We start from the raw sequence: 22,645 nt of genomic DNA on the forward strand, positions 1-22,645 counted from the left end.
GGCACGTCATATATACATATTATATACATGCGCACACATTAATGTTTATGAGTTAGAATCTTTCCAAATGCACGAAAAGTTTTCGTCCCTTCTTATCTCTGTTTCCATTCCCTCTTCCTCTACCTCACAATCCTCCTAACTCTCTCGACTTGGCCTCAGTCGTTCTCGTTTTTCCAGCTGCCGGATTTTTCGACTTCTGAGTAAATGGAGTATTGTTATTATTGTTGTTATTGTTATTGTTGACAACTATATGTAACAGTCTCGCTGTACAAGCCTTGCTTTTGTTGATCCATGGCATCAATCTACTAAAAGTATTATCTGCAAATTGCGCTTATTTTTCGACCTATGTTTATTTTAGCTACCAGCTTTCTCCATCCCTCCTACCCCATCTTCCTAGTCCCAGATATCAGTTCTCTCCACCTCTCCTAACCATCTTCGTCGTAGAAACCAGTTGTCTCAACCTCTCCTACACCATCTTCCCGTCCCAGATACCAGCTGTCTCCACTACTCCTCGAGCAACTTTCTCGGCAGTAAGTTCTAATGAGGAATGTCAAAGGCTTCAGAAATTGAAAGCAAATTACACAACAGACCTTTGTACTCCAACGACGCTGCTCAGGGAAGGCTTTAAGGCAGAGTCAACAAGGTTGACAAACAAGGTATTCCTTCAACAGGAATAGAAATTTAGACTAATATGTATTATGTCAAGGTGTATAATTAAGTTAAAATACCAGACATATTCATGAAAATAAGATATCAGACATATTAATCAAATTATTACTATTACTACTACTATATTCCGGAGTGGGTATTCAACTCGTATGGATAATACAATGACTGTGGAGTCAGATTTATGTGGAATCAGATTTGATTCGATATCGCGGTATCTAGATATAGACAATATATTTACTGTCAGTGTATGTCAACTATTGTTTGCATGGCTGATTACCTACAGTCATCAAAATACTGTATATCTATTGCAAATATCAAATTTGCTTGCCAAAGCTAATACAAATTGTATAAGCCCAGATGTAATTACTCATGGTAACCCTCTGATGTCTAGTTCCTATGCTCTTATGCTACCGTCCACAGGATTGATATGAACACACTAGCCGATACTTTCTACAGGATGGATATGAAGTGCACAATCAACTAGCCACCATCGTCCACAGCATTCACCCAAGGCTGGTCGCACCCTTATATGTGCGTAAGGGCTAGCCAATTAATTTCCCGACAGCCTCTTTATTCGACAGCAGCAGCCCCGTCAGCAGGTCAGAGATATCCAATAAAAATATCAACAATAAAGATATCCAAGTGTTATACATGTGTCTTATTCATTAACTTGTCGGTATTGCATAAATGAATTACATTAATGATAGTTGTCTGGCACAGCAACTCCCTGGAAGCCTAGTACAGCAACACTCTGGAAGCCTAGTACAGCAACACCCTGGAAGCCTAGTACAGCAACACCCTGGAAGCCTAGTACAGCAACACCCTGGAAGCCTGACACAGAGGACATCTTCTACAACTCTGTTATTTAGTAAGTCATCTGCTTACCTACTTTCCCTAGGGAAAGACAGACGCCTTGTGTTTGACACTGTCTCTGCTACTTACCACCACAAATATATCAACAGACGTACGTATCAACTTGTAAATTTCAGCAACGTGTGCAAAACCAAGCTTAGAATTTCTCTCGTGAATTTGAAGAAAGTTTCGTCTGGGATATACACAACAGCATGGAACTTTCAGCTGATCAAACATGCAAGGAAACTACGAAATATTCAACGGTGTGGAGCTGATTGAGTCAGAAGTAAGAGGAAATGAACTACTAGGAGAGACTAGGTTAAGTTTTTGTGGATTCCGTCTCACAGACCTCCAGGGACATGACAAAGTTAATAACTTAGCTAAGCAAGCATTAAATAAAGAAAATATCGGATATAGTTTCGGTTTCTCAAACAGAAGTTTAAGAAAATATCAGAAAAGAACCGGCAAACAGGTTTAAAGTAGAATAATGCAGATAGGAGCTAGCAGATCATCTGCCCTTTGTAATGAAATGTGTCAAGTTAAACATCTATGGAGACAGTAACAAGGTGAGTATATTGCAAGATGTAGTTACTGATAGACAAACTCTTCTGATAATGACAGACAGCCCAGAAGCTAGAGTATTATATCTCACTGTCTAAAACCTCCATCCTCTCAGACACATCTCAATATAAACGTTACACGATATTGCAAAACATTTCATTGTTAATAAGATACCTGAAATCTTGAGATAGTATCCACTTTCTGCATCCCGACTGCAACTCAATGACCAATATTTTACTGGTAACAAAAGACTTGAATGTTATTGAGAGTAACTTCCTAGTGAAGTGTGTTCATCAACTATGTGAATATACTGATACCGTAATATACGACTCGACTGCAATGCATTTTTCGTTATGTAACTATGTCCGGTGAGGTCCGATAAAGACCCACTGTGAAATCTGTAATCCCCCTTTTTTTTTTTTTTTTTTTTTTTTGGGCGCTACCGCTTACAGGATGAACATGGGTATACAATAAACTAGTCGCTTAGGCTGCACGACTTAAATAAATAAATAAAAAAAAAAAACACCATGGAGCTCAAACAAGAAACATCATATATACCATGAGAACCAGAAGGGACATGATCATACTATAAAAAAAACTCAAAAGGATTTTGCAGGGTGAATTGGAAGAAGCTGTTTGAGGTGTGAGGAGATGGAGTGTTGTGACACAGACGACAGCTAATGACACAAATGAGACAGACAAGTCAGGAAGAACGTTTTTCTGAATAGATGTAAACTCTTTATACATTTTAGAGAGTAGATAAGGTTGGGCCATGGAGGCCAGCAATCAATGAAGCCGACCGGGGGAAGCTAAGAGGTGTGTGGTCAAGGGCTATGACTCGACCCCAACAAACACTACTAAAGATCTCGGACGGAGCTTGAAATATGCGTCTCTGCACACTGTCTGTATGTAGGGCTCCCCTCAAGGAAGGTTCCTTGATGTTGGTGAGAGGCTCTTGATTTAGGGAATTGGATCTGTGCTCCAGTTCCCCGAACTAAGCCTGAATGCCTTCCACATCACCCCCCCTAGGCGCTGTATAATCCTCCGGGTTTAGCGCTTCTCCCTTGATTATAATAATAATAATAATAATAATAATAATAATAATAATGATGTATGTAGGGCTTCCACAGTTCAGCGACAAGTGTATACAGCGAAGTTTTATCACTACCAAGTGTACACATACCAGGAGGTAGACAGTGACATTCAGGTACTCACAGAGACAGCAGGTTAGAGAGTCCACTGAAGGTGCCATCTGGAAGGTCGACCAGCTGGTTGTGAGACAGGTTCCTGAGTGACAAAATGAGACAGTGAGACAAGCTCCTCAGTTACAAGATTACACACATATTAGGACTTACGTTTAAGAAGTTCACTGCAGATTCCAGATACAACAAATGTAGGATCTGACGAGCAGAACTGAAAGGAAAAACTACTTCCAGAATCGTAATTTTTTCATAAATCTGTATTTTAACTGAGACAATAAAACTCGCGTGTAATATCACAAAATTCATCATTTGCATTTTTCATAATAATGATAATTTGCCTTTAAAACAAAGAAAACTCCACATACACAACACCTATTTTCTGTGTTCCATGTTTTCGAGAAAAGTTGTTCCACTCGCCGGGGACAATTGCCGGCAAGTGGAACAAACAATGGCTCAGTTTGAAGCCAACGATAACGTGGAACAACGAAAAGGTGTTGTATATCCGGGACCTTTCTGTATATACATGAAAGAAATCACAATAAAACTTGTGACAGAAAATATGTAAAAAACAGGAAATAAAACCTGAGCACTTTTATGTGCTTAACACATCTTCTGAAGATGTTAGTGTAAGCACATGAAAAGGCTTAAGTTTTATTTCCTATTTTCACTGTGGTATTTTTACACACACACACACACACACACACACACACACACACACACACACACACACACACACACACACACACACACACACACACGTATCAATGAAATCACCAAACAAGTGATTTTGAATCATTAACAGAACTGCGGTTTGGCCAGGACTCGATCCAGCATTCCCATGCCCAGCCCTGTGTGAAATGAACAAAGTACGCATCAGTCTCTCCACTGAACCTCCATCCTTAAACATCAGGCGCTCAGCTGTACTGAGCGTGTTATTCTTGTGCAAGGACATTCGTGGTCGTGGAGCCTCAGACTAATTTCAACCTCATTGTTGCAACCCCTGAATGGGTTGCAATGATTATGTATATATATAATTATTACCTTTTCATTTAATTTTATATTACTTATATTTGCGATAATAGCTAAATCGTAAATGTATTGCTTTATATTGTTATTTGACGTAGTTATGTTGTTAGGTAGGATGTAACATTATGTGCTCAGTTCAAGTCTTGATTGTCTAACTACTGTAATTATCGCTCTTTGCTTGTTTCCCTGCCGGCTTCTTGTTGGGCAGCGACAGCAACCCACGGAGCTATCACGTGATCGAGAGGGGGGGGGGTGTCCTCACCTCACCTGAAGTATTCAGTCTGCACAAATAACCCGCACATAAAAGAGAGAAGCTTACGACGACGTTTCGGTCCGACTTGGACCATTGACAAAGTCAACACCGAAACGTCGTCGTAAGCTTCTCTCTTTTATGTGCGGGTTATTTGTGTATTGTTCCAGTCATGGTATTGTGCCTTTTTGTTATTTATTCAGTCTGGTCTAGACTCTCTTGGTGGTTGGACAGATTGTCTGTCTCATTATTCTTGTTAGTTCTGTAGAACTCTGTCCACAGAACCTTGTATAGACTTAGTGATTTTCGACGTTGTACTGAGGTTGTGTGTCTCAGACACTGAGTAACTCAGGTCCTGAACTATAGCTTTTGACCTAATTTGTACTGGTTTCTGTGTATTATCACAGTCGGGGATTTTCTTATGCTGAACTTAGATTCAGTAGTATGGGAGTTTTGTAACTTTTGTGGAGGATCTGCTGATGGTCCCTACTTAGTGTCGTTATATTATCTCCTTGTTCCTGATTCTGTGTCGCAGTTGCTTGTTGTATTGCTATTGGGCTTTAGCATTCTTTTTGTTGTTCAAGCAGACTGTTCTGGTTGCCAGTCGGTCAAGAAGTTAGTTTATTTGAGGACTTTGTCAGTCACTTGTTTAAGTCTAGTCGAGTCTTGAGACATAGGGATCTACTTAGAGCACTTACACACATACACACAAAATTACTTGTACATATTTGTAATATCTTATTAAATGTTAATGTACCAGACGGTACTTAAGAATTATAAATGTGATATGTGCTTTCAGCACAATAATATTGAACTCGAGAGAAGTGATATTATTTTGATTACTGTGATTAATTTAATTTAATTTGATAATATACCTCTAGACTTAATAAATTTATTAAATTTTAATTTCTCTAGTTAGTAGCCTACCAGTTGTAATCCTGAAGCACTATTGAATCATACTGATTTCTAATGGATAATTGGACAAGGATACTGACTACTTGTTACGAAAACCCAGTAACAGGCTGGATGCTAGAATGCAAGTCCTTTCTAGTATTCACTGGAGATCTCTAAGCTTTTAGATTCGCGTTTTTTGTAACACTCATCCTGTTTGGTGTACCAGCCTTCACGAGCAATCTAAATATCAATGAATTGAAGAAACAAGTAATTTTGAATCATTAACAGAACTGCGGCTTGACCACGATTTGATTGCACCAGGATAACATGCTCAGCACTGCTGGGCGCCTGATGTTTAAGAATGGTGGTCCAGCGGAGAGAGTGATGCATACTTTGTTCAGTTCACACAGGGCTGGGCATGGGAGCGCAGGATCAAGTCCTGGTCAAGCCGCAGTTGTTAATGGTATAAATAAAATAAAAATAAATATAAAATAAAATATATAAAATAAATTAAAATAAATTATATATATATATATATATATTATATATATATATATATATATATGGAATGGGAGGAAATCAGGTTTAAAGATTCTTTCATTACATCAAGGTACCTGTCCTTGAAAAGATGGTACTGATAATGAACTGATTGGGAAGATCAAGAGCCAAGATCAAGTGATGAACTTACAGGTTGAGGAGCGTCCTGAGGCCGACAAAGGAGCGGGTAGTGAGGTTGATCAGTCCCTGCCTGCTCAGGTCTCTGCAAAGGCAAGTGAATGTTGCCTCAGCAACGTTTCCGGGAATTAGTGAACATAAATGGTTGGAGAGCAGATGCACGATAAGTATATTGAGAGCGTAGGACGATAAATCCCACACAGTGTTATGACAATACAGTTCAATGGTAGTTTAGGGTATTATCACTACCTGCGTGGGCAAGGATGTATTATTATTATTATAATCAAAAAAAAAAAAAAAGAAGCGCTAAGCCACAAGGACTATACAGCGCTGCAGGGCAGGAAGGAAGCGAGGGCATCAGGTGGCAAAAGGGAGATGGATGAGCAACAGGTTACGGATAACAGCGGGGCAGTGGATGGTGAAAGGGTAAAGGGCAGCAAGAGACTGAACCAGAAAGGGCTGAGGGGAGTGCGAAAAGTATCATCAGAGTTTGTGGAGTAAATCAGTCGTTGTCAAGAAGTCAATGAGAGAGTCAGGATTAAAGGAGGGTCCATCAGCAAGAAGGGAAGGTAAAGAGAGAGTAGGAGAACGAAGACGACGTTGGAGGTAAATTCTGCGTGCTCGTTGATAGAGAGGGCAGTCTAACAGAATGTGGCTAATCGATACTGGAACTTGACACTGCTCACAGAGAGGAACAGGGTGCCTCTCCATGAGATACCCATGAGTAAGACGAGTGTGGCCAATGCGAAGGCGGGAGAGAGTGGTCTCCCAACCTCGGCACTGATGACAAGAAGACGGCCAGTAACCTATGCTCGGTTTAATAGAATGAAGTTTGTTACCGAGCAGAGTTGACCAACGTTGTTGCCAACGGGTGCGAAGGTGGGTAGCTATTGCAGCAAAATAGTCTAGAAATGGAACACCTCGATAGGAAATTGGTAGGTCATATACTGCTGACCGCGCAGCAGTGTCTGCCTGTTCATTGCCCTGTACGTCGACATGACCAGGGACCCAACAAAAAACAATATCTTTATGTTTGGTAGAGATACGGCGTAGCCAAAGTTGGATACGGAGAACTAGGGGATGAGATGTATCAAATTTTCGTATAGCCTGTAGAGCACTAAGGGAGTCTGAGACTACTACAAATGATGACACAGGCATAGATGCGATACGAATAAGTGCTGCAAGAATGGCATACAGTTCAGCAGTAAAAATGCTAGCTGAAGATAGTAAATGCCCTCGTACGACGCTGTCCGGAAACACTGCTGCGAATCCGACGCCGTCTGAAGACTTAGAGCCATCTGTGTACACAGCGGTGGCATGAGAATGAGAGTGGAAGTGATCAAGAAAAAGAGAGCGGGAAGCCACCGTAGGCAGTTGAGCTTTCGAGCAAGGGAGTGAGAAAGAACAGACCCGAACAGCTGGAACTTCCCAGGGGGGTAGGGAAAAGTGAGATGCTACATGAACATATAAAGGTGGTAACTGAAGGGAAGACAAGAGTGAAAGTAGGCGAAGAGAAAAGGGACGGAGCAAACAGGGGCGGCGAACGAATAAAGAATGTCTACTAATATCGGTGACCATTCTATAAATGGAAGGATTGTGTAGATCGTGAGAGCGTACATAGTAACGAAGGCAATGGGCATCACGGCGATCAGACAAGGATGGAACATTTGCTTCTGTATAGAGGCTCTCAACAGGGGAAGAGCGAAAAGCACCAAGGCACAAACGTAAGCCTTGGTGATGGATAGAGTTAAGGCTAGAGAGAGTAGCAGGAGAGGCCGCGGAATAAATCTGGTCACCATAATCGAGTTTCGATAAAACGAGGGCTGAATGTAGGCGAAGCAGAGTTCGACGATCAGCTCCCCAGGAAAGATGAGCAAGGGTTTTAAGAAGGTTTAGCCGGCTGTGACAAGTTGCCTTCAGAGAGGTAATGTGAGGTTTCCAGGTTAACCGACGGTCAAAGAGAAGGCCTAGAAACCTGACTGTATCACGTTCGGGGATACGGGAGCCATAGAGATACAAAGGATGATCGGAGATAACAGAGCGTCTAGTGAAAGTAATTTGGTGAGTTTTGGTACTTGAAAATTTAAACCCATGTGTGGTGGCCCAAGTGGAAACACGGTCGACCGCATGCTGGAGAGAAACTGCAATAAGGTGACAGTCAGCGCCTGCACAAGCAATAGCGAAGTCATCAACATAGAGTGATGACCAAATATTGGGTGGAAGAACAGAGGCCAAATCATTTATAGCAAGGAGAAAAAGTGTTGTGCTTAGAACACATCCCTGAGGGACACCTTCAGCTTGGACGAAGTCCGGGGAAAGAACATTATTGACTCGAACACGGAAATGTCTGTCAGTTAAAAAGTTCTTAAGGAAGGATGGTAGATTGCCTCGGAGGCCTAAGGAATGGGCCTGGGCCAAAATATTATACCTCCAAGTTGTGTCATATGCCTTCTCAAGGTCAAAAAATATGGCAATAACTGAGTGATTATTCGCAAAGGCATTACGAACATACGTATCCAAGCGTAGTAAGGGGTCTATGGTAGAACGACCCTTACGAAAGCCATATTGACTAGCGGAGAGACTGTTGTGAGTCTCTAAATACCACATTAAACGTCGATTTACGAGGCGTTCCATCACTTTGCAAACTGCACTTGTAAGAGCGATGGGGCGATAGTGGGAGGCATCATGTCCTGTAGTACCCGGTTTGCGGAAAGGGAGAACAATGGCAGATTTCCACAGCTGGGGAAGAACTCCTTGTGCCCAAATAAGATTGAAGAGGTGTAAGAGGACTACAAGGGCTGACCGATGTAAATGTTGTAACATACGAATATGAATGTCATCAGGCCCAGCTGCCGATGATCGGCAAGCTGAGAGCGTTGCCTCCAGTTCTTGAAGTGTAAAAGGCACATTATACTGTTCTTCTCCGAGAGAAGAAAAGTCCAAGGGTACTAACTCTCTGGCAGACTTTGAGGAAAGAAACGAGGGGCATAGATGGAGCCCTCGGGAAATACGGACCAGATGTGTGCCAAGTTCAATGGCAACGTCGAGAGGGTTTGCTATATCAACACCAGTGACCCGTAGAACAGGAGCCGGGTCAGGAGAGTATTTACCACTCAATTTCCTCACTTTTTTCCAGACTGCACTCATAGAAGAAGCAGAGGTGATGGTGGAAACATAGTCTCGCCAACAAGTGCGTTTAGCTTCACGGATGACACGGCGAGCGATCGCACGCTTCTGCTTAAAATCAACAAGTCTCTCAGCGGTTCTATTGTACCGGTACCTGCCCCATGCAGCACGTTTCAAACGTACTGCACGAGCACAAGCAGGAGACCACCAAGGCACGCACTTCTGAGAATGCCTGCCTGAGGTGTGGGGTATAGAATGAGAAGCTGCGGTATAAACTGATGTCGAGAAGATGTGTAGGAGCTCATCAATGGAGGATGAAGAAGGAACCTCACTAAAAGCAGTGAGGTGTGAGTAAAGATCCCAATTTGCCCGATCAAATTGCCAGCGAGGGCTACGGGAAGGTGGTGAATAGGAAGGAGAAGTAAGAATGATCGGAAAATGATCGCTGTCATGTAAGTCTGGTAGAACAGACCAGGTGAAGTCTAGTGCTGTGGAGGAAGAGCAGACTGATAGATCGATGCAAGAGAGAGTATGAGTACGAGGATCAAAATGGGTGGGAGTACCCGTATTTAAAACATGGAGGGGGTGAGAGGCAAGAAAAGCCTCCAACTGAATGCCACGTGAGTCACAATGAGACCCCCCCCAGAGGAAATGGTGGGCATTAAAATCACCAAGTAACAGAAGTGGTGGTGGTAAGGATGAAACAAGAAAGGCAAAGTCTGGGATAGAAAATGCTCGAGAAGGAGAGAGATATAAAGAACATATTGTAAACCACTTATTCAAGTGGATACGGGCTGCAGTGTAATGCAGCGAGGTATGGACAAATAGTTGACAGTACGGAATATCATTGCGTAGGAGAAGGGCACTTTCATTAAAGGTCCCATCTGAGAAAGGATCCGAAGAATACAATAAATTATAGCCTGAGATAGGTTGGAAAACAGCCGAGTGTAATTTTGGTTCTTGTAAGCAAGCACCAACAGGGGAAAACCTGGAAAGCAACATCTGAAGCTCACCCCGATTACCCCTGAGGCCGCGGATATTCCACTGTAAATAGGCCATGATTGGCGATGAAGAAAATATCAGGAATCTGTAGGTAAAGGCACCTACGGACTAGAGGGGTTAGAAAAGTCAACGTGTGGTGGCATTGGAAGATGTTCAAGTAGCGAAGGAACGGAGCGTTGCGAAGAATGGGGTTGTGAAGATGGAGGAGAGGGAAGAGAAGGAACAGGAAGTGAATCAGTGTCCATTGAAGGTTTAGTCTCTGCAATATATTCTGAAATGGCTTCAAGTGTTTCTGAATTCAAAGATGTATGGGAAACCATATTGGAGATAGGAGGAGGAGGGTGAGTAAAGATTGGGACAGTAATGGACTGTACCAAAGTAGAGGGGGAGGGAAAAGTGTAAGGGACTGGAGATGAAGTGTGGGGGGGGACAGAAGAGGTAGAAACCTGGGAGGTGACAGAAGAGGGAGAAACTTGGGAGGGGACGGGGGTGGAAGGCATAGTACGAGGAGGAGGGTGAATCTCCACACTTGTAATAGAGCCAGAGAGAGGGGAAGAACTAGGTACAGAGACTGGAAAGGTAACGTGTGGAGGTGGAAGAAGGGAAGGAAGGGGCAAAGAAGATTTGAGCAATGTGGATTTTTTGGACTTCTGAGTAGAGGGGCGATTGGTATTAGGTGTCGTACGAGGTCTTGTCGATACTGGGGCTTGTGAGGAAGGACGCGAAGATGTGAGAACAGACTGAGTTGTAGTCGGGACGTCAGAGCCAAGGACAGCAAAAGGATTAGATGCCGTAATGGCTATGGGAGGGGTAACAACAGAGGAGGCTGCAGAAGATGGGACCCCAGAAGTGGGGGGATGTTTGGAAACACGAGAATAAGAAACACGGGGTAGTCTCCCTTGGAGGCGGAGATGAGTAACTGCCATAGCATAAGGGAGACCTTCTGCCTCTTTGAGGCAACGGATTTCACGTTCATTTAAGTAGACCTGGCAACGGCGGGAGTACGAAGGGTGAGCTTCATTACAATTAAGGCAAGATGGAGGTTGACTGCAAGATGTATTAGAATGGTTGTCGGCACCACAGACTGGGCATTCGGCCATAGATCTGCAATATTTCGCTGGGTGACCAAAACGCCAGCAATTTCTACATTGTTGCGGTGTAGGTATCACCTTTCGAACTTGTAACCGATGTCCCGCGACATATACAGAGGACGGGAGTTCTCGGCTGTCAAAAGTTAAACGAGCCACATTGCAAGGGTAACGTCTCCGCCCCCGGGCAGGAAGGACATAAGTGTCTACTTTGAGGATTGGGAGATCCTGGAGTTCCAGCTGTTCAAAAATGTCATTGCCACATGACTGGAAATTCTGTTGGACTATGGTATGGGGCAGAATGACAGTACCACTACAAGAATTGAGAGAAAGATGTTTTTCAATAGTGATAGGAGTAGTATCGATATTCGAAAGGAGAGAAAGATCATGAGCTTGGGTAGCATTCTGGACAGTGACGATGCGCGTACCGCTCTTGAGAGCGTGAAATGAAATATCTCTGCCAACATGACGCAGGAGCGCTTTGGCAATACTATGGTCAGAAAGGTAGGCAGAAGAAGAAGTTGGTCTTAAAGTAAAGAATTTAGTCCATTGTGTGGTCCGAAACTGAGCGTGGAGAGGGAGTGCTTGACGTGTCGGCCGTTTCCGAGTAGAATGGGAAGGTAACGACGGAGCATCATCAGGAGATTGACGTTGGCGTTTAGGAGTAGGACCGGAGTTGGTCCGGCATGAAATGGGTGGGCGATTCGAAAATTGCCGTACCGTAGAGGGAGAAGCCGGAAGCATAGTCAAAGGAGAGCGGAGTTCAGACAAATCGAAGGAGTCAGTCGAAGCCCCGGTACCTGAAGCGGGTGAGGAAACAGCACCAGCAAGAGGTACAGGGGCATCAGGAGTGTCCGAAGAGTGGTCTAAACACAAGGCAGGGTCAGAATGGGGTGCGGTATCAAGAAGGGGCCCGGGGGTAGTGGTTTCATGGACTAGGGCTGCCATGGTTAGGTTACTCCTTTGCTTTTTGTTTTTAAGAAAAAAAAAGAAAGAAGAAAAGAAAATAAAAACAAAAAAAAGAATAAAAAAAGGGGGGAGCGGGGAGGAATAGTTCCCAGGAGGAATGAAAGGGCCGGAAATCTCCCTCCGCGCCCAAGAGGACTCGACACCGCTAGTAGCGCAGATGCAGCATGGAACCCGTGCCATACCCTACCCTTCATGCCAGTAAACCAGCAATCCGGGATAGCAACCTCACATCTGCCGAGCTACCTCGGTGGACAAAAGAGAGGGCGGCCGGATATCCGCCACAAAGCATACCTCCTTCAGCCACCACCCCCGGAATCCGAAAGGTGGCTTCCAGAGATACACCCGTCGCCCAAAAGACACCCAAAGCTACTCCGGGATACCGGAGAGGGATCGGGACATCCCTAGGCAATCCAGATTCCATGGCAAACTACGCCACCGCCAAGAAACCTCAACGGAATGGGATCGACCCCGGTGTCCTTTCCCCTACCTAGGAACTAGCACGCCTGTGGGAGAAATCACGAAGGCTAAAAAGAGGAAGGGCAAAAGGGAGGGGTGAGGAGGAGGAGGAGGAATGGAAAAAGGGGAGGATGGGGAGGATGGGATAGGGGAGGGGAGAATGGGGGGTAATTAGGTTCGGTCTGAGGAAGAAGACCGACAGGGCTAATTCCTCAGACCAAGAGCCTCTTCACCACGCCAAGGAGCCCCCCTTGAAGAGGGGCAAGGATGTAGCGGATACCAGACAAACTGCTTTTCACTAGCAAGCCGTATATAACTGGCATAACTGTTTATTAATAATAAAATGGTATAATTTTATATCGTTTCTCAGCGAAATGGTTATAAATTACTTATAAATTATTATTAAATTAATCTGTATTTATTTCATATTTTTAACTATATCTCCCGTCTCCCACTACAGTACGAAAGGTTACCTAATAAATGTTACATTTACTATCATTCAATAGCTGTCTTACTGCAAGTGCCTAGACGTGTAGTAAGAATTCAAATGACTATCACTTGTAAAACTCGAACCCCTACCTTAGCGTGCAAGCGCTGTACGTAGTTACGACCTTGGGGACTCGAGTCCACTTTCATGTTATTACACACTCAAACATGTGAAACCAACTTTCCCGAACTCGGTTTAGCACGCTCATACAAGCCTGTTAGATGTTCAAGCCTCTACCACTCAAAATCTTCCTGGGATAACCTCTATTCGTCCTTTCTTTCATCCAATGCAGATTTATGCTCCCCTCTTAGTCATCCTCTGCTCCAACCTTAGGTTGGAGCAGAGGATGACTAAGAGGGGTGACTAAATGAAAGTATTTATGAAAGTCTTATTCTTCCTATTGGAAACGCTGCTGATAAAGTCACAGGCGTTAAGAAAAGTGTCACATATGCTATAATCACATCAAAAGCCATACGAGACATTACGAGACTAGGACACATCAATGTCGAAGTCTGCATCATTCCCTTCAATGCATGTGATACACAATACATAGGAATTTTTCATGCAATATATGAACTCCAATACGCTTGCAAATTTCACAATACCAGCAACATGTGTGTCGCCCACACTGCATCTGGGGAGGTACTACACCCATCTTCTAAGAATGGGATAGTCCCAGAAGTTTAGAAGCGGTGGCATTATTACAAAGCACATTAAGGACACATTAGTGGATACTTACTGACCCGTAATCAGACATTTCAAACCTAACACTGACCATTATACCTTCTACATTGATCCTCCACTAGCACCATCCTAGTGTTGACCAATATACCTGCTACATTGTTCCCATCCACTAGCACCATCAACCAGGGACTTGACGTATGATTGTCACACTGTTTCAATAAACAACTAACCAGCACATAGGGGAAAGTAACTTATGACGACGCTTCGTTCCGACTTGCACCATTAACTGGTCACTAATGGTTCTGGCTCAGGCGACCAACATCCATGAGAAGCCTCACCTCATCTGAACAACTTCTACCTTATGCTCCTAGAACAAGTAGAAAACTTAACAGTAACACTTGAATGACTTGAAGCTCTTCGCAGAGAAAAATAAAAGGCTTCTATACTCATCAGAATGTATACAAAGTGCACCTACGTAAAATTCGCCAGGAAACAGGACAAGTGTTTCCTGACGCGGGACTTAGTCATATGATGACCCGCCACTGGAGTTTATAGCCATCTGACCGAGGCCTTCCGCTGGCTTACCCATCCACCCCTTTAAAAAATAAAATTAAAATTAAAGACTGCACTAATTTTAGACTTTATATCCAAATTATTTCTCCCCCCCCCCCCGGAAAAAAAAATACAGAAATCTTTCCAATGACCTGGGAGAGCCATGAAAAGTGATATTCTTGTTTTTCAAACGGCAAAAATTTTAAAATACATGTATAGAATTCTCATTAATGAATGATTTAAAATACTTAATAGCTTGTAAGAAAGATAATGTAGAATTAGACATGTGTAGCATCTTGGTATCTATTTGTAGACGTTTCGCCATCCAGTGACTATCAATACACGGACACTATGTGAAGAATTATATACAAAAGAGGAGGTAATCAGTCCCTCAGCGTTGGAGTTGAAGATCACGGTAGTCTTGAAGGAACTGAGACACAGTCATGAAGCCTAGCGCTAATATACTAGCGACAGGTGTAGGACGTGCAGGAGACGAAGGCACTGTCACTGGTAGGCGGGAATCCCCAGTGGAAGTCAGTCGCACCCAAGAAATGGTCAGAAGAAATAAGGATGTATAGATGTCATCTATACCAAAATTCCTTGATGTTGCACGTGTCTAATTCTGCATCTTGTCGGTATTGCATACCGTTCATGTACAAGCAAGATATTGTTTTTACTCAAACATTTTGACTACTATAAGTGGGTAACCCCAAAATTTTTTGTCAAGAATTTGAAAAGGCAACATTAAAACTGCTAAAAACAGTAGTAATACCTAGTACTAGTAGTAATACCTAGTAGTAGTAATGCCAAGTGACAGTAGTGATACCTAGTAGTAGTAATACCAATAGTGGTAGTATTAGTAGTAATAACAATAACAGTAGTAGCTGTAATAGTACATGGTAATAGTAATTGTAGTAGCAATAGTAATGGTGGTTGTAGATGATTCAGGATCACAGAGGTACTTACAATGCGGAGAGCGATGAGAGACCATACAGCGACCACCCGTCAATAGTGACCAGTCTGTTGCCCGTCAGGTGTCTGTTATGGAAGGGAGGGGAAGGGAGGGGATTGACGGAGGGAGGAGGTATAGGGAGGGGATGTTAGTAAGGAATGGGGAGAGGTGGTGGGGTGGGTTGGTAAGGAATGGGGAGGGATGGTAAGGAATGGGGAGGGATGGGGAGGGATGGTAAGGAATGGGGAAGGGTAATAACAGTTACAAATAAAATCCATAATATCGATATATGTGTACAAAAAATAAGATTGCAACATCAGGTAACTATTAAAGCAACGTTTCGCCCACCAGGGAATTGAGCGAAATCTTAAGACAGGTAACTAACATCTCTTGAACATCTTAGAACACATAATGTAAGACTTTCTAAACACGTTCTGAAACTATGTTAACATCTCTGGTACACGCGCGCGCAAGCGCACACACACACACACACACACACACACACACACAAAAGAAGCATCACCGGACATCATAGCTCTTACAGAAACCAAGCTTACAGGTATGATAACAGATGCCATCTTTCCAACGGGATACCAAATCCTGAGGAAAGACAGAGGGAACAGGGGGGGTGGAGGAGTGGCGTTGCTGATCAAAAATCGCTGGAATTTTGATGAGCTGGAGAGAGGAGATAGCGGAGAAGAAAGTGATTACATAGTGGGAACACTTCACTCTGGAGGTCCCTAGGTGGTAATAGCAGTGATGTATAACCCACCACAGAACAGCAGGAGGCCAAGGCAAGAGTACGACGAGAGCAATAGAGCGATGCTTGACACACTGGCTAGAGTGGCCAGAAGAGCTCATGCATGCAGGGCAAAGCTCCTGATCATGGGTGACTTTAACCACAAGGAGATCGATTGGGAGAACTTGGACCCACATGGGGGCCAAGATACATGGAGGGCTAAGATGATGGAGGTGGTACTGGAGAACTTCATGTACCAACACGTAAGGGACACTACAAGAGAGAGAGGAGAGGATGAACCAGCAAGGCTGGACTTAGTATTCACCTTCAGTAGTGCAGATATCGAGGACATCGCATATGAAAGACCCCTTGGGGCCAGTGACCATGTGGTTTTAAGCTTCGAATACACAGTAGAGCTACAAGTGGAGGGAGAAGCAGGAAGGCCAGGACGAATGAAGCCAAACTACAAGAAAGGGGACTACACAGGAATGAGGAACTACCTGAACGGGGTTCAGTGGAACAGAGAACTGGCAGGGAAGCCAGTTAATGAGATGATGGAATATGTAGCAACAAAATGCAAGGAGGCTGAGGAGAGGTTTGTACCCAAGGGTAACAGGAGTAATGAAAAAGCCAGGATGAGCCCATGGTTTACCCAAAGGTGCAGGGAGGCAAAAACCAAGTGTGCTAGGGAATGGAAGAAATATAGAAGGCAAAGGACCCAGGAGAATAAGGAGAACAGTCGTAGAGCCAGAAACGAATATGCACAGATAAGAAGGGAGGCCCAAAGACAATATGAAAATGACATAGCAGCGAAAGCCAAATCTGACCCGAAACTGTTGTACAGCCACATCAGGAGGAAAACAACAGTCAAGGACCAGGTAATCAGGCTAAGGAAGGAAGGAGGAGAGACAACAGGAAATGACCGTGAAGTATGTGAAGAACTCAACAAGAGATTCAAAGAAGTGTTCACAGAGGAGACAGAAGGGACTCCAGAAAAACGGAGAGGTGGGGCACACCACCAAGTGCTGGACACAGTGCACACAACCGAGGAAGAAGTGAAGAGGCTTCTGAGTGAGCTAGATACCTCAAAGGCAATGGGGCCAGATAACATCTCCCCATGGGTATTGAGAGAGGGAGCAGAGGCGCTATGTGTACCCCTAACAACAATATTCAATACATCTATCGAAACAGGGAGATTGCCTGAGGCATGGAAGACAGCAAATGTAGTCCCAATCTTTAAAAAAGGAGACAGACATGAAGCACTAAACTACAGACCAGTGTCACTGACATGTATAGTATGCAAAATCATGGAGAAGATTATCAGGAGAAGAGTGGTGGAACACCTAGAAAGGAATGATCTCATCAACAGCAGCCAGCATGGTTTCAGGGACGGGAAATCCTGTGTCACAAACCTACTGGAGTTCTATGACATGGTGACAGCAGTAAGACAAGAGAGAGAGGGGTGGGTGGATTGCATTTTCTTGGACTGCAAGAAGGCGTTTGACACAGTTCCACACAAGAGATTGGTGCAAAAACTGGAGGACCAAGCAGGGATAACAGGGAAGGCACTACAATGGATCAGGGAATACTTGTCAGGAAGACAGCAGCGAGTCATGGTACGTGGCGAGGTGTCAGAGTGGGCACCTGTGACCAGCGGGGTCCCGCAGGGGTCAGTCCTAGGACCAGTGCTGTTTCTGATATTTGTGAACGACATGACGGAAGGAATAGACTCTGAGGTGTCCCTGTTTGCAGATGACGTGAAGTTGATGAGAAGAATTCACTCGATCGAAGACCAGGCAGAACTACAAAGGGATCTGGACAGGCTGCAGACCTGGTCCAGCAATTGGCTCCTGGAGTTCAATCCCACCAAGTGCAAAGTCATGAAGATTGGGGAAGGGCAAAGAAGGCCGCAGACGGAGTACAGTCTAGGGGGTCAGAGACTACAAACCTCACTCAAGAAAAAAGATCTTGGGGTGAGTATAACACCAGGCACATCTCCTGAAGCGCACATCAACCAAATAACTGCTGCAGCATATGGGCGCCTAGCAAACCTCAGAACAGCATTCCGACATCTTAATAAGGAATCGTTCAGGACCCTGTACACCGTATACGTTAGGCCCATATTGGAGTATGCGGCACCAGTTTGGAACCCACACCTAGCCAAGCACGTAAAGAAACTAGAGAAAGTGCAAAGGTTTGCAACAAGACTAGTCCCAGAGCTAAGAGGTATGTCCTACGAGGAGAGGTTAAGGGAAATCAACCTGACGACACTGGAGGACAGGAGAGATAGGGGGGACATGATAACGACATACAAAATACTGAGGGGAATTGACAAGGTGGACAAAGACAGGATGTTCCAGAGATTGGACACAGTAACAAGGGGACACAGTTGGAAGCTAAAGACACAGATGAATCACAGGGATGTTAGGAAGTATTTCTTCAGCCACAGAGTAGTCAGTAAGTGGAATAGTTTGGGAAGCGATGTAGTGGAGGCAGGATCCATACATAGCTTTAAGCAGAGGTATGATAAAGCTCACGGCTCGGGGAGAGTGACCTAGTAGCGATCAGTGAAGAGGCGGGGCCAGGAGCTCGGACTCGACCCCCGCAACCTCAACTAGGTGAGTACAACTAGGTGAGTACACACACACACACACACACACACACACACACACACACACACACACACACATACACATACCCCTGGCGGGACCAGGAGCCGAGACTCGACTCAAGCAACCACATATAGTCGAGTACGTACACACACACACACGCACACACACCCCTGGCGGGACCAGGAGCCGAGACTCGACTCAAGCAACCACATATAGTCGAGTACATACACACACACACACACACGGGACCAGGAGCTCGGACTCGACCCCCGCAACCTCAACTAGGTGAGTACACACACACTTCTAAAAATAAGAATTAAAAGACTAGTGTCTGGTATGTAAATCCACACAAGAGCAACTAATGACATTCATTAGGGCTACGTAGGCGAAAAATGTCATTAGTTGCTCTTGTGACCATTTACCTCACATATTGAAGGTAATTTTACCAATATTATACGACTGAAGTGACTAATATCCTCACTGGCTGACAACACAGACGGAGATACAACAACCACATGAATGTTTGTATAATACAACCAAATGATGGAGAACGTAGCAGGTCTTTTGCCACCCTTAACTACACAATGAGGAGACACTGTGTATTGCTCCTGTGAGGTGTAAACCAAGTTGATAAAGTATACAGTGATCTTGTAAACGTGTTCTACAAGTGCGACCATAATGGTGTGACTGCACACAGTGTGTGCAAAAGAAATAGCTGGAGAAGTGGGCAGACGGACATTTAACTTCTTAACCAAGAGAACCCAGAGAGTAGTATAGTAGTAAATAGAGTGAAGTGAGAGGTTGCCACAGTGAAAAGATCCGTTCAGGATGTAAATCATAACACCGTAACATCTTTTATTGATGACGCCACAGGACAAATGTTTCCAGATGCAGGTCAGGAAACAATTGTCCTATGGTGTCACTGGAGTTCCTGGTAGTCTGATCGACGCCTTCTGACTTAATTTATGAAAGGGGTGGATCAGTAAGAACGATTAAGCTATATTTACAGCGAAAAAACATTGGTTTGGAATTATATTAGTCACTTGGACTTTTTAAGTTACCTTGATTCACACACATGTTGAACTATTTATGATAATTATACCTGTGTATCTGTACGTAAATAAACTTACTAGGAAACAAGACAAGTGTCTCCCAACACCGGTCCCAGGTAGTCATTAAAAAAACATTGGTTCTGCAACTACAAATAATTATCAATTATTGAGGATTTCAGGAGGACGATGGCAATAGCCGACAGGTGAAGTAAAGACACTCGGTAGCAAAGAGTCCTTTTAATACGACGTTTTGCCTAAGGTTTTATTACGAATTCTTGATAAAGCCCAGCCTTGGAAGAAACGTATTCACAGGCTGGTTAACAAGGCTTGAAACCTTTCGACTACACGAGTGTCATTAAGGCTGCCCATAACCTTTTTCACTACCAGACAATACTTTTATCCCGAAAAACAGGGATTTGACTAACCTCTCAGTATATATATACGCTGAGAGAAATACAACTCTGTATATAACCCGTGTAATTTCTGCTACCAGTGTTTATTTCCATTGAAAATTTTGCTAAATTTACGAGAAAAGACGAAAAGTAAAAACTGATACAGAGGGTAAAGTGAAACATGAGTCTTAGGGAGCCGGACTTTCTAAAAGATAAAAGCAAAAAGGGACCAGAAAATAAAATATAAACTGAGAACGGTGGTTTACCAACCACAGTGACTCTGGTTTACTTGGCGGATGCAATCCTTATACAAGGATTTAGGTGGATGCAATCCTTATACATAAGGATTAAGGTTGATGTAATCCTTATACACAAGGATTTAGGTTGAAACGGTCCTTACACAAGGATTTGGGTTAATACAATCCTTATTCGCAAGAATTTAAGGGCTCGTTTTTGAGCTTAGGGATAACCCTATCCTTACACAGCGTATACATATATGCTGAGAGTTTAATTTCTGTTTTAGGGAGCATTCTTATCTTGTGGTGAAAAATGTAACATGCACCCTAAGTGACCCTAGTGTAGCTGAAAGGCTTTAAAACCCACTATAATCATACGTACCTATAACCTATTACGTAAACTAAGATATTAAGCGCATTGTATAATGGGGACAATGTGGGAAGACCCATCGGTACGCTGAAGAAATAACCCAACTGAACTTAGGGAGGTCAATTTTAGGTTACGTTAGGCGGGGTTAGGCTGGGCTACGTAGTTTGGAATTAACCCCCCCCTTAAAAAAAAGTTTCTCCCCATAGGTTCTAAATATAGTTTTTTTTCATTAAAAAACTCAATATTGGAGAATTAGCATAATAAATTACTGGAGCCCATGAACTCAAATACCATCCATCCTGATCTATTAACTCGATGTTTATGTGGAAAATACTATATATTTTCCTGAAATACAGTATATATGTAAATTGATGGCCTATATTGTATTTAATAAAAATTATGTTATAAAAAATGGGAAACCCTGCGCCTGCGCAGAAAGACTCGCCATTGTTTTTGAACTGGGCAAGGAAACGTTAGTGAATAAGAGGAAGAATTTTCGTGCTCTAGAGGTTATATAGGGCTTAAAACCTCTCAAATAGGAGCCGAAATTGTTGGATGTGCATTTCTGCACAAGTTGAGCATTAAACCGATGTACAGGGCAGCTCCAGGAACCTCAGATAAGTCTGTATGTTAAATTCTGGCCAGTAAATTTATCATAAATGGAGGCAAAAAGGGGGGTCCTGTACATGACGCACAGTAATCTCCAGTCAAATTGGTGAGTGGTATTAAGATATATTATTCTCCTTGTTATATAAATGAGTATATATATAATTTATTAATTTTAATATACAGTCCACAAACTTATATATTTACCAGAATTCCTGGTGTGTATGTGCATTTCATTTGTAATTATAGGTCTAGAACAACTTGTGGATATGACAGTTGTAGGTATCGAAGGGGGACATTTTTGTGACCTAGGTGTCCCAAATTCCTACTTGTCTGTGTAACCTTGATAAATAATAATCTTTGTTACTATTTACTGGTATGTACCTTATGAGTTACATCCAGATAAATGTAATTTTCCACAGTTTATATTGTTGGGCAGAGAAATGATGTGATGTATATTTGTTGGGTGGAGGATGTGAATGTAAAATTTGTTGGGTATAGGATTGAAATGTATGTTTGGTACGAGATTGGAATGTTTGGTACGAGACTGGAATGTTTGGTACGAGATCGGAATGTTTGGTACGAGACTGGAATGTTTGGTACGAGACTGGAATGTTTGGTACGAGACTGGAATGTTTGGTACGAGATTGGAATGTTTGGTACGAGACTGGAATGTTTGGTACGAGATTGGAATGTTTGGTACGAGACTGGAATGTTTGGTACGAGATTGGAATGTTTGGTACGAGACTGGAATGTTTGGTACGAGATTGGAATGTTTGGTACAGGATTGGAATGTTTGGTACGAGATTGGAATGTTTGGTACAGGATTGGAATGTTTGGTACGAGATTGGAATGTTTGGTACAGGATTGGAATATATGTTAGGTACAGGATTGGAATATATGTTAGGTACATGATTGGAATATATGTTAGGTACGTGATTGGAATATATGTTAGGTACATGATTGGAATATATGTTAGGTACATGATTGGAATACATGTTAGGTACATGATTGGAATACATGTTAGGTACATGATTGGAATATATGTTAGGTACGTGATTGGAATATATGTTAGGTACATGATTGGAATATATGTTAGGTACATGATTGGAATACATGTTAGGTACATGATTGGAATATATGTTAGGTACATGATTGGAATACATGTTAGGTACATGATTGGAATATATGTT

The 22,645-nt window shown here is 43.1% G+C and overlaps 1 protein-coding gene across 1 annotated transcript in view; it reads right to left on the reverse strand.

The window, feature by feature from the left end:
- Positions 1 to 22,645, reverse strand: part of LOC128702769 (G-protein coupled receptor GRL101) — a 208,386-nt gene that overhangs the window by 44,880 nt on the left and 140,861 nt on the right. Inside the window, exons 17-19 of the mRNA XM_070101807.1 lie at positions 15,460 to 15,531; positions 6,143 to 6,214; positions 3,298 to 3,369 (exon numbers count right to left, since the gene is read on the reverse strand). Coding sequence (XP_069957908.1) covers positions 3,298 to 3,369; positions 6,143 to 6,214; positions 15,460 to 15,531 — 216 coding nt within the window. The remainder of the gene's footprint in view (positions 1 to 3,297; positions 3,370 to 6,142; positions 6,215 to 15,459; positions 15,532 to 22,645) is intronic.

Source organism: Cherax quadricarinatus, chromosome 79 (genome assembly GCF_038502225.1).
Source record: "Cherax quadricarinatus isolate ZL_2023a chromosome 79, ASM3850222v1, whole genome shotgun sequence".
Lineage (NCBI taxonomy): Eukaryota > Metazoa > Arthropoda > Malacostraca > Decapoda > Parastacidae > Cherax > Cherax quadricarinatus.